Below are 12468 nucleotides of genomic sequence, written 5' to 3' on the forward strand. Positions count from 1 at the left end.
CACGCCCCGTTAGCGGGGCTGCGGGCAGGGCCGAGCCGAGCCGGGAAGTTTCTCCCGTGGGCGCTGGGTCGGAGCAACTTTCCCCGCACGGCCCCCGGAGCTCCGAGCGCTCCGGCTGCCCGGGGGCCGTGCGGGAGAAACGCGAGGAGGAGCTCGCTTCGGGGGAGGGGGAGATGGAGCCGGGGCGTGGGTAAGCCGCTCCCTTCTTCTTCCTCCTCCTCCTCCTCCTCCTCCTCCTCCCCCCCCGTCGGCTGCTCCAGTCTGGCAGCCAGGCGGCCGCTGCCTCGGGCCGGAGCCGCCGCACTTGGGAAGCGACTCCCGGCCCCGGCGCTGCCGCCGGGATGGGGACGCCGCCGGCGGCTCCCGGATTGCTGCTGCTCCTCCTGGCCGGCACCGCGGGGCTCTGCCGGGCGCTCTTCTCCCTCCCGCTCCGCGTGTCCCACCCTGCCGCCCCCGCCGGGTCGCCGCCCGCCCCGGTGGTGCTGCGGCCGGCGAGCGGCAGCCGGCAGCAGGATGCCCCCGGGGCTGCGGACGGCTTGGCCTTGGCCTCGGATCCCGGCGGCACCCTCAACTTTTTAGCCATGGTGGAGAACCTCCAGGGAGACTCCGGCCGCGGCTACTACCTGGAGATGCTGATCGGGACCCCGCCGCAGGCGGTAGGAGCGGGCAGGGGGCTGCGGGCTGGGGGCGCTGGGAGGGATGGAGAGGAGGGGGCCAAACTTCTCCTGGGTGGGAGCGACTCGGCCGCCCCCCCCGGCTCCAACGCAACTTTGTCCCGGTGCTCGGCGCTGGCGCCTCCTTCCCTTCCCCTTTCTCCCCCTCCCTTCCCGGGAGACGGAGCCGGTGCCCGGCGCGGGGGAGCGGCGGCAGCAGCAGCGACTTTCCGCGAACCCGCAGGGAGGAGAGAAAGGAGAGAAGCATCCCCGGCTGCCCTGTCCTGCCCTTGCTCGGGAAATCTGCGGATCTGGTCCCCAGGATTTCTTTTAGGCTGTGTCTCGGCGTTTGGATCCGAAGCGAGTTGCTCTGCCAGTCGAACTGACCGTGTTTTAGAGACAGAGGGTGCTTTTTTTGTTATTCTTTGCTTTTTTAAGCTGCTCTGCATCGTGATTGGGTGCTTTGCTAGATCTTCCCGGTGCTCCCTGGAGAATCACTCGGCATCTTCCTGCTAAACTAAGTGACGGCTGGGCACAACCAGCCCCTTCTGCCGGGAATCCATGTGTTGCTCATTAACGGGGCAAAGAACGTGTGTGTGTTCTGAATATTGTTTTCAGATAAACCGTGTTGCCTTGAATCTTCCCTCTCTGCCTCCACCAGTGTGGCTGAAGTTTGTTTCGAGTTGTTTTTGGTTTTTTTTTTGTTGGTTTTTTTTTTTTTTTTTGCCGTGTGGTTGCTCTTTCATCTGTGTCATGAGATCCCAGGAGGAGCGGTGCTGGGCTGCTGGTGGGATGACTAGTCAGCTGAGCGGGGATTAATTTCCTGAGAGCCCTCGGGGCTCTCCTTCAGAACTTTGTGTTTGCTTCAGGAGTTTAGGTCCTGAGGTTCCCAGTGTAGACACAAAAAAAAAAAAAAAAAAAAAAAAAAAAAAAAAAAAAATCTTTATTCTTCTGCTTAACTCCCCTACGTAATAAAAAGCCAATGAATGCTGGAATGTGCAGCCAATGGGGAGCATTCAGCCGTCATTGCATTTTTGGATGTCTGTGAGCTCTTTCTTTTTTTGCCTCTCGAATGTAAGAGGATTGGCCACATCATCTCTCTAATCACAAGATATCACACTGGGATCAATACATACATTGAGAAAGGCTGGCATTGTTTTATGATCAATAAATAGAGATTTTTTTAAAAAATTAAAACCCATAACTAGGTCTGACATATCAAGATGTGGCCCAGTAGCCACAGAGGCCATGAAATAATTTTTCCTCTGTTTTGAGTGATGCATATTTGACTAGTTCTGTTAGTGTGGTGTGGTGTGTGCTTCATAACTCCAGGGAACATTCAAACATTCAATATTGGCTTCTGCCAGAATCGAGGCACCAGATTTGATTGGACTAATCACCCAATTCAGCATGTCTTAGATGAAAAAAATAACTTCAGGTAGGAAAAGTTACTATCAAGTATATTATCTCCTTACATGTCTAGGGGCATTCTGAAATGGGAAGAAATGCAGAAGGAAAAATGTGACAGGCCTTTAATAATATGACTAGAGGTCTAAGAGGGATAAATGTGCTGCCCTCAGTACACCCACAGGCTTCACTTATGCTTAACAGCTCGTATCACTTTTATTACAGGTGATGGAAGGTTTCAGCTAGACTTGCCTCTGATTTTTATTTTTTCCACATTAAAAAAACATGCTTTGAATCTGATTGCAAAGCTTTTACTACTTCAAACTAGTTCTGACTTCTTGCAAAGTTAATTATTTTAAAGACTACCACTGGTTTAGCACATGTGAGGTTTTATTCACAAGTAGACCCACTGAGGTTGTAAGTAAGATTATAAATGCTTCTGTTTCCCAAGTCAGATCTTGGTGTGTAATGACTCAGTGGAGTGCAGTTAGAATTTATTCTGTACTTTTGATGAGGATGAATTTATCTCATTCCCTGTCTGAAACAAGAAGACTTAAAGATCACAAATGTGCTTGCTGTTTTTCTGCTTTGCAATGAGTAGTATAAAGCTACAAAGCTGCTGCTGTTGGTACTTGAATGCTTCACATGCTGCTACTAAAAGCAAGTGTCTGCATAGTGCCAAGCGTTGGATTGTGTTAAGCTCCTTGGGCAAGTCGTTGCTGGAGTTGGGAGTGGGCTGTGCATGATGGTGTAGAAAAGGAAAATCTTTTCCTGATTTAAATGCTCCTCCCAACCTGACTTTGCTTCACGTCAGAAGCTGCGCTGCAGAGTGACGCTTGGACACCTTCCTTTGCTTTTCTCCCCCTCCAACTTGGGGCTTCCCAGCTGCCTGCCCGAGCCAGGCCTGTCCCAGGACTGCCAGCCCAGGGAGCAGGAGCACTGCCCTGACATTTTGCCAAGGAGGAAGGAGGATGCTGGCAGCGAGGAGCAGCGGAGCAGCGCGGCTGCGCTTCCGCGCTCTCGGAGCAGGAAGGTGCATGGCACAGCTCCTGCTCTGCACGGGAGCAGAGAGGGGATGGGGAAATGCTCGCAGGGCAGTGGTGGACCACGACCAAGTAGCAGGCTGTGAGAAGAGAAAGCAGATTTGATGTCGTGGTTACAGTAGAGTTGGTGCCCAGTGACTTCGGGAGCATGTGCGTCAAGTGTTGGAAGCTGCTGTGCCAGAATGGGGAATGAACATTTGTGAAAGGCTTCAGCACTACAGGGCTTGCTTTACTGCTCAGCTGCATTTTTAGAAATTTTCCTTTTTTAATTCCTGTTCTTGGAAGGAAGCTACTATGACAGAATCTCGTTTTTCAGGTCATTTAAGGCATACTTTTTGGCTTTCGTTCCAATTCTGATTTGTCATATAGCAGATAAACACAGCACAGAACTGAGATTCACAATGGCAGTTCTGAAACACTTGTTCTGATGGTACAAAAATAGAGCAGCTGTGTGAAGTCAAAATTTATTTTATTTCCAAAACAGGAAACTTCAATGCAGTCAATCCAGTTTTGCAAAGTGTTTGCAGCCAAAGTGTTTCTGATCATTTCCAGTTTTATGATACAGTATCCTTCCTAATCCTATCAGATCTCCAGACCAGCTACCAGGTTGGTGTCAAGTGTTATTACTCCCACTAATTCTTATTCATTCACATGTAGACCTACTTAAGAATTATGTGAAAGGTGAAAAAGGTCTGTTGTATTGAAGGGTGTGATGTATTTGTCCCTTATTTCATGGATGTATTATTATGTGTCCTACTCCTGATGGATTATGGGCTTTATACCTGTCTGTATAGGTGCACTTCTTCCAGTTCCAGATTTAAATAAGAGGTGGCAAGAGCCCAATATGAATTGTGTGCAGTGTTCTTAGCTATTTCTTTAAATAATCTGATGGAATTCCTTTGCTCTATCTTTTATTATTTTGCCTACCCTGAGATTATAAGCACTGTGAGAAATTGAATCCAAGATCATTTAGATTTTTTTGCTATCTTCACTGCAGTTCTCTTCATATTAATTTTGTTTCTCCTACAAGCTTTTGACCAAAAGAATAGTCAAACACTTAAAAAAATCTCATGTCTTTCACAGCTTTCTTGAAGTCCATCTGGACTGCATTAAATGTTTGCAGGGACAGTACCACTGCTTCTTCTTGTCTCTTGTACAAGGTGGTGGTAGTCCTGCTGATCCCACTGCATTTCCAAGCTGTGTTTTTATGGAGAACAGGTAAATGTTATTCCTGCAGCTCTCTGTGAAAGAGACGCCAGGCGTTCGGCCCCTGAGAGCTCCGGTCTGATTAACCACAGAAGGATCCAACTTGTGCTCTGAATGCCACAGCTCCTTTCTTTCAGTCTCAGTTTTTCATTCTGTTCGTGAAGAGGCTTTTAAATCTGCTGTTTATCCTAATGGCAGTTTGTTGTGTGCACAGGGTGAGCAAAAACCCCTTCTATAAACTTGCTCCCAAGTTTTAAGGTCAGTGTGGATGTTGGGTCTAACAGCCCCCACTGCAAAACACAAACTTCAGTTCCCACCTAATTGGTGGGAGGTTATCTTCCCTTCCATTTCTTCCATCTATTAAAGACAGGAATGATAAAGAAGGATATGTATTAAATACCTCTAGTGTGTCATGGAGTCAGAATTTATGGCTTCGTGTTTTGAAGGTGATGTACACAGACATTAACAAGTTCTGAACTTGCAGCCATTATTCCTTAATTGGTGGTAGCTCTCATTCCCTGAGTGTTGAAAGGAATGAAGAAGTGAGGAAGGATTCAACTGCTCTTGTAATCTGATTTTTGGTGCTGTACTATTCCCTAACAAGCTCAGCTCCGCTTTCTTAATTTTGCTGAAAAGGGGCTCACTGTCTTTCTAGATACAAGGAGTTTTAAAATTTGATCTTTCTTTCTTCAAATATCAGAAGGCAGGTTCCATCTCAAGTGTCTCTTTCTGTCTCTTTTTTTTTTTTTAGTAGTTACTAAAGTCTTTTGTGTTTATTTTTGAGTTCTTTATGAAAGCTGAAAAAAACAAAAGGCTGAAAAGCAAAGACAAGATCTACGGTGCATTGGAGTGTTTTGAGGTGGCAGCGTCAAAATCCTTCCAGATCTGGCTAGTGGAAATAGTATTGAAATGCAAAAATATTCCCATTTTTAAATGGTGATTTGAGTCAATTTTGATTGGTTTTGTTGTTGGATACCTGCAAAATAAAAAGGACGAGGACCTGGCAGTTGTAATTCAGGACTAATACAGTGAACAGCTGTGGGCTGGTGGGCTGTGAAGTGATTTTGACCCAAGACAAGCAAGCAAACATACCAGGTTGGGGTTGACCAAAAAATTAGCATTCTAGCACTTTCCTCAATCCAAAATTAGCCCTGGCAAAAGAGGCTGCGTGGGGGTAGTAGAGCCTGTACTATAGAAATAACCCAAAATGTGAGTGCTGATTACACTGAATGGAAGAGGCTCACCGTGGTCATTCCTCAGGATGTGCTTCTCTCCCAGAGTTAGGGATTAGAGCCCCACTAACTGTTCCTTTCAAGGAGTTTTCTCCTCTTCAGAGAAGTGATGGAAGCTTTATTATCCAGGGTCTCTGGTTGAGGCAATCCTGAATTCAGATCCTGGTGGGTCAGGGCAGAAGAGCTGTTGTGAGGAGCAGGGGTGGTGGAAATAGGTGTCAGGCTCACATTTTTTACCACTTTGCATTTCATTCCTTATCAAGGAAAAAGCATCAGTTAAATCTGGAAAGAGGAAAGTAGAGGGAGAGCAAATAACTGTTTTGCCTGAATAAAGTGTAAATTAGTTGGGATTTGGAGAAGAAATGAGATGAAAATGAAACAGCGGATGAAAGAAAACCCATGTGGAATTTCCATGTGTTTGGTTCATTTGGATTATTAAGGAAGAAATCTTTCTCTTCTTCTTTGGGTTTTTCTTGTGGGTTTTTTTTCCCTTTTTCCCCCCTCTCTAACTAGAGGACTGTGAGCTCTAGGGATTGCATGTAGCAAGACAGATTTAAAAGCTACTACACCTTGCAGGGGTCTTCATTTTCTTGAAGAGCACTTATGACTTCGAGTATGTGAGGACACCTTAGCTATTACATTGCCTCCACATATTATAATTTTTGAAATGTCCTCACTCAGTGTAAGTGAAACGAGTCTGACCGAAGTGTTGTCTGGTCATTGTCAAGTACAGCTCTGTTTGAAAAAGGAAGCTGGTACAATGGCTCTCACATGTGCCTCTCCAGTGTGACTTGGACAGACCTCTCTCCCCCTTTTCCTACTGGCTGTAAAATACAGATTTAATTGTACAAACAACTTGTGTAAATAAGTGAAGGAACCTGTTGCTTCTATTTCAGCATAGATTAGGGCTTGAGATCAAATCTTCAAAGAAAAGGAGGCAGCTCTCAGCTGCCTTAAAAAAAGGAAGTGTTTTTTCCTGCTATTGACAGGCCTGTCCTTCATCTTGCTGCTTTCCAGCCTGGGTTTGCTCTGTAGATCCAAGCTGATGAAGCAAACACAGAACATGTTCTAAGGTCACTTTTACACCTGAATTTGTATCCATCAGCACAGTGCCCTTCAAAGCACTTAAAGTAGCCCAGGACTAGATAGATCATAATTTCCTTTCTGCTCATGCCTCCACCACAGCCCACCGCGTGACTGGATCGCGGTTTTAAGGAGCTGGACTGGCAGGACCCGGCTCACTTGGGCTGGGAGCAGCCTAGCTGAGAGGAGAACCTCAGCATGAGCAACCCACTGTGCTTTTCCCTTGGCTCGAAAAGCTCGGGGAGCTCCTCCACCACTGGCAGCACCTGAAGGAGGTCAATGTAGGAGCTTGCCCTGGAGGAGATGTGCCAGAGACTGCCCACACAGCCACACCACAGACAGCAAACATCAGGCCTCAAGAAATAAGAAGCCACAACTAAGGCAGTTTATGGTGAGGAGCAAAGGATGAGCAAAGGACTCTGGGACCAATTGGGCGTGGCCATGGAGATCAACAGCCTGTGATTGGCCAGAAGGCTTCTAGAACATTCTGTGAGAGACTGTGTGTGTGTGTGTGTGTGTGTGTGTGTGTGTGTGGTCCCCACTTTGGGATATTCTGAAGCAGCCTCTTTATGTTTTGTTTTGAACCCCCATTTGTGCCCTTTTTATTTATTTCATAAGTATCTTCAGTGTTGGCGCTTCACTTGTACCCGTCCCTTCCTTGTTGCTGTGCCACGCAACCACAGCATCGTCGAGCTCCGGAGACCAGAGGGTCTCCTTGTGCACCCCACAGATCCCTTGGGGTGTTGTTGCCAGCCCATCTCCAGCTGCTCTGCTGCCAGCCGGGTCAGAGATCACCGGCGGCCGGACGCGCGCCGCAAGAGCTCTGGTCTGCACCAACCCCACAGCTTTGGTTTCGCTGCGGTGGCTCCCACTTGGCACAGCGAGGGATGCAGCAGCCTGGCATCACCTGAGAGCCTGTCCCAGATTGAGAAGCAAGATGTATTCCATTTGCCATCTCTATGGTAGTTATCTTCTGTTAAGTTGGCAGTTTTCCTTATCTCTTTTACAACCAGTTCTCCCTCTGGGGAGACATCTGCTGATAATGGGCTACTGAATGTCACTGTGTGACTGATAAGAACTGTAACATCCCATTTGGAGATGCTCCGCCCAGAGGGAGGAGCCAAGCATTCCTAACTGGATATAATCTGGGTTTTGGGGACACCAGACTCAGCCTTTCCACTGGTTCCCAAGAGGAGCAGCTGGGGTTTTCCACTGGACCTTCAGAGGAAGACTACACCCTTCCCTGACAGAACAAGAGGACACAGTCTCAAGCTATGTCAGGGAAGGTACAGGTTGGATATTAGGAAAAAATTTTTCACCAGAAGAATAATAAAGTACTGGAATTGTCTTCCCAGGAAGGTGGTCGAATGACCATCTCTGGATGTGTTTAAAAAAAGACTGGGCATGGCACTTGGTGCTGTAGTCTAGTTGAGGTGTTAGGGCATAGGTTGGACTTGATGATCTTAGAGGTCTCTTCCAACCTCATTATTCTGTGATTCTGTGATTCTGTAATTCTGCAGGATCACTGCTCCAACAGAACCACATCTGCCACTCCAGGAGGACTGCAGCCATTCCAATTTGGACTGCTACCAACATGCTGGCCAAAGGGGTGTCAGGTTGTATTCTGACTCTGTCAGTGGCTTTTCCTTTGTATCATTACATGTATTTTGTTTCTTTTCCCTTTTCCTAATAAATTGTATTTCTGACTTGGAGTATCTCACTGGTTTTGCTTTCAAACCAGAACAGAGCCTCACCACTGAGCTCTGAAAACTTCTCCCCCTCAGGGTGAGAGCAGCTGTTGCTGCCCACAGGCCCAGCCAGTTCAGCAGCCTTGCCCCAGGTGTGGCTGTCTGATGGACTTTTGTCCATGCATGTCTGAGAGCAGCCACATAGCAAAGTCAGCCCTGGAGCCTTCAGAAAGCTTCAGGCCAGAGTCAATGTTTGCTCCCTCTTTTGCCAAAGGCTGATAAAATAGCACCTTTTTCCCCCTGGTCTCACTCCTCCCTCAGAGTTCTTCCCTCATTCTTCATTTTACCTGTCTTTCCTACTGCTCTCGCTGCCTTTTTTATGTCTAAGAGTATTTTATGGGGAGGGCAGCTGGGGATGAATGTTCTAGACTTTTATTTTGTTTTTTTTTAAAGAAATCCTTCTCTAACAGATGAAACCTGTGGGGTATCATGGGGAGGGAATTTGAGGAAAGCAAGCTAGATGGGGGAGAAAGATCTTATTCGAGTGAAAATTACAATTCACTGAATACAATTAATGTGTCATAATTAGGCCCTTTTGAAGGGAATCTGTTAAGACAGTAATTGCACTCTGCAATCCTTTTTTCCCTCACCACTGCTTACTAATAATTTGATATTGTGAAAAACAAATTACTTGTAGATTTTGTGCTCTTTGCTCAGCTTGCAAGTACTAAAATTAGTTGATTTTATTTAGCGTTATGGTTGGCTTATTTTTGTACCTATTTACTAGCAAAAACTGCTATTAAGCTAGATTGCATGTGTTCAGGGAAAATGCTGGTCTCACATCCTAGTCTGGTCTTATTTTAAAAGTGGAAAGGTATTAATGCTGCAGTAACACTTGGTAAGCTTCTCCTCCCTAAATACAGAGAAAAATCCATCCTTAGGGATCCAAAACGCCAAAACTGGCATTTTTTGATTTAAAGAAAAAACATGACAATTCAAGAACTGAGAGTCACCTTTCCACTTGAGGGAGGGATTAAAGGCCAGCTCCTGCCATTTGACAAGGGAAAAATAATTGGATGCTTTTGTCAGCCATCTCTCAGGTAACTCCTTGATATTTGTGAGTGGATCTGCCTGTGAAAGTGGCTCTTAGCAGAGCACTTTGGAGCCCACCCAGTGCTCAGGCTCAGGTCAAGGCCAGATGTGAGAATTTTTTCACCACCCAGGCTCTTTCTGCTTCCTACTTTGCTTCCATAAGAAGCTTCACACCAGAGAAGATCAGGATTTGGGGTTTCTACAGGAACAAAAGGCTTACCTGCTTTGTCATCATATGGAAGCTTGGGTCCTGCGTGTGCCAACTTGAACATTTTATTGTGGCATTTGGGAAGAAAAAGAATTTGAAGAATGACATTGGAAGTAATAGTTTTGGCATAGAAAATAAAATACTGAGGTGTTTTGTTTTGACTGTAGGATTTGGATCTGTTTTCAAAATTGTGACTTTGTGAAATCTCAAGGGAGGTTTTTTTCCTCACTTTTTTTTTTTTCTATGTAAATGGAAACTTTACTTCCAGAATTCCATTATTTCTGTTGACACAGAAACCTTGAATGTCAGTGTCTGCAGTATAAGAAATTAACAGCTGTGGCATCTTTTCAAGGCCAGATTGGATGGGGCTTTTAGAAACATGGTCTAGTGGAAGGTTCCCTGCCCATGGCAGGGGGTGAAATTAGATGATTTTTAACGTCCTACCCAACCCAAACCATTCCATGATTCTGTGATTCAAACCAGAGCACACTACAGCAGCTTGAGCTCTTCAGGGCAGTATTACTGTGCTGCCTAAGCGTGGTTTGGAAAGGCTGTGCTTTTGTTCACTGTGCTGCCTGATAGATGCCTGCTACAGGAAAGAGTGAAGTGTGAGGCGTGTCAGAAAATGATTCATCATTCCTACCTTTTCTCTGACTAAAGAGATTTTTATTTAATTCATTCATTTTTCTTCTCAGCGACTCTCGGGTTGCAAATAAGACAGAGGAGTTCGAAGGTGGTCACACTTCCCAAAAGTCTGGGAGCTGCTGGAGCAATGTAATATCTGATGCAGTCACAGTGCTGCAGCTTAACTGTCAGAGAATAATCTTCTCATTACTTCTCAGAAGCAAAGTCCTTCAGGGAATAACACAAACATTTCACACGAACCAAAGTGCCAGGTTTTTGCATTAGAACCACTGAGATAAACCATGTGAGGGGTGGGGAAAGTTCACAAATTTTCTCAGGAGCTGTGGTTACAAACGCTGGTGTGTGCTACATGTTCCAGCGAAAATTAACTTTTGTTTGCACTCTGCTGAGCCTTCAGGTTTACCTTGAATGACCTTTGGTCATTGGCAAGTGACCAGATGCCAGTGGTACTTGCTGCAGCTTTTTGTCCAGGTTTGGGAGCTTTTCTCCATGGCAGTTGTGCACAACAGCACTTGCTGTTGCCAGTGGGCAAAATTCCACAACTCCAGTGCCCTGAGCAGCATCAGCTCCAGTGGTGTGAATAGAATGGTTTGGGTTGAAAAGGATCCTCAAGACCATCCAATTCCAGCTCCCATCACACATCCATCAATCACACAGTGGGATGTAACCCCTGGCCAGAGTAGAAGGAAGTTCATTCCGACACTGGAATTGTTGCTGTGTGGAGGAATGGGTTGTAGAGAGCTGCTGTTATGGCGTGTCCGGGCAGACTTTATCAACCCGAGAGCATAACAAAGTCTTTTAACTTCCTGCCCTACAAACTCAATCTGGTATCTGGAAATGAAGCTGTGTTCCTGCATGCCTGTGTGTTCTCCTGTGTAATCAAGATTTTTATAGTGGAACTTGGTTAACAATTGTAATGATGTATGAGCCACGGGCGAAGCTGGTTCATTTCCCAGAGCTGCTGCCTCTCCAGCATTAGCCAGGGGAAAGAGTAAAGTATGAATGTTTGAGAAGGAGAAAGCGAAATAAACTACACCAATAGCAGGGGAGGAACAGTGCTGCTTTCAAAACAGAGAATTTTTTTTAAAAGCATATCTTACTTCACTTGAGAATCAAAACTGCCTTTTAAATTGTCCTGCCAAATTTTTAAGTAAAAACATTAGAAAAAATATGAATAAAAAGCATGATTCTTATTTTTAATTAATCAAACATATCATTGGTTAACAGCTTTTTCTTTCCTTTTTTTTTTTTTTTCTTTTTTTTCCCCAATCAAATAGTCCTTCCTGCTAATGTGGAGCATAAAGCTGATTTCTGCCTTTTAACTCCCTTGTATAATTCCGAGGAACACCCATGATGACAATCAAACTCTGCTTGGCAATATCCTAAATAGGTCAGGTGCAATGGGGAGCAAAAGCCTTCCGTCTGTTGTATTCCCTTTATTAATTGCCAGGGAAATAAAACCACTGGAGTTGCATCACCTTGTTTGTGCTCTGAGACCTGGGACTCCCTGTGCACATTCCTGTGGCCACCAAGGATGGCACAGAGCACTGGGAAGCTGCCTGGCCCTACACCTTGTCCCCAGAGGTGTGGCACAACTTTCCTAACAGGAAACACGATCAGAATAACCAAATTCCAGTCTTTGTGCCTGACATTGATGAACTTGTGGGTTTTATCCTGGTCTTTCCCTCCTTCCCTTCCTTTGCCTGCACTGTCAGATCCAGTCATGTCCCTTTACCATCCTACCAGCCCAGCAAGTGTGTGAAAGTGTGGGATGGTGGCTGTTTCTGGGCAGAAAGGGAGGAAAGAGGTGGGAGCTGCTATGACAGGTGAGGAAGAGGTGGTTGAAGGTAGCTAAGAGGGTGGGATCAGCCTCTCCAGCTCCTCAGGCTGACACAACCAGATCTTGTGTTAAATAAAACTGGCAGTGCTGCAAACCAGGCCTGAAGAACAAGTCCTGGCATTTTTATAGCAGAGGTCATGCCTTGAAGTACAGGGAGTCCATAGCTGGCTTTCCAAGGTGTGTGCTTGTTTATTTACCTCTCCATACTCAACATTCCTGGCCAGTCCAGGGATCTCACTGGGTGAATGTCTGTACTTTCCTGGCCTCCAGGAGGGACAGGCTGCTTTCAGAGCCCTGAACTTGTCTTAAGCAGCAAGCTGGGTGTTCCCATGGCATCATACCCATTGACTTCCATGTTTTGGGAAGGTTGG

The 12468-nt window shown here is 46.0% G+C and overlaps 1 protein-coding gene across 1 annotated transcript in view; it reads left to right on the forward strand.

Annotated features, from left to right (window-relative positions):
• The first annotated feature begins 278 nt into the window (after positions 1-278).
• BACE2 (beta-secretase 2) overlaps positions 279-12468 on the forward strand; it is a 50521-nt gene continuing 38331 nt past the window's right edge. Inside the window, exon 1 of the mRNA XM_053971004.1 lies at positions 279-656. Within this exon, the coding sequence (XP_053826979.1) occupies positions 342-656 (315 nt within the window). The 5' untranslated portion in view covers positions 279-341. The remainder of the gene's footprint in view (positions 657-12468) is intronic.

The sequence above is a fragment of the Vidua macroura genome, chromosome 2, assembly GCF_024509145.1.
Source record: "Vidua macroura isolate BioBank_ID:100142 chromosome 2, ASM2450914v1, whole genome shotgun sequence".
Lineage (NCBI taxonomy): Eukaryota > Metazoa > Chordata > Aves > Passeriformes > Viduidae > Vidua > Vidua macroura.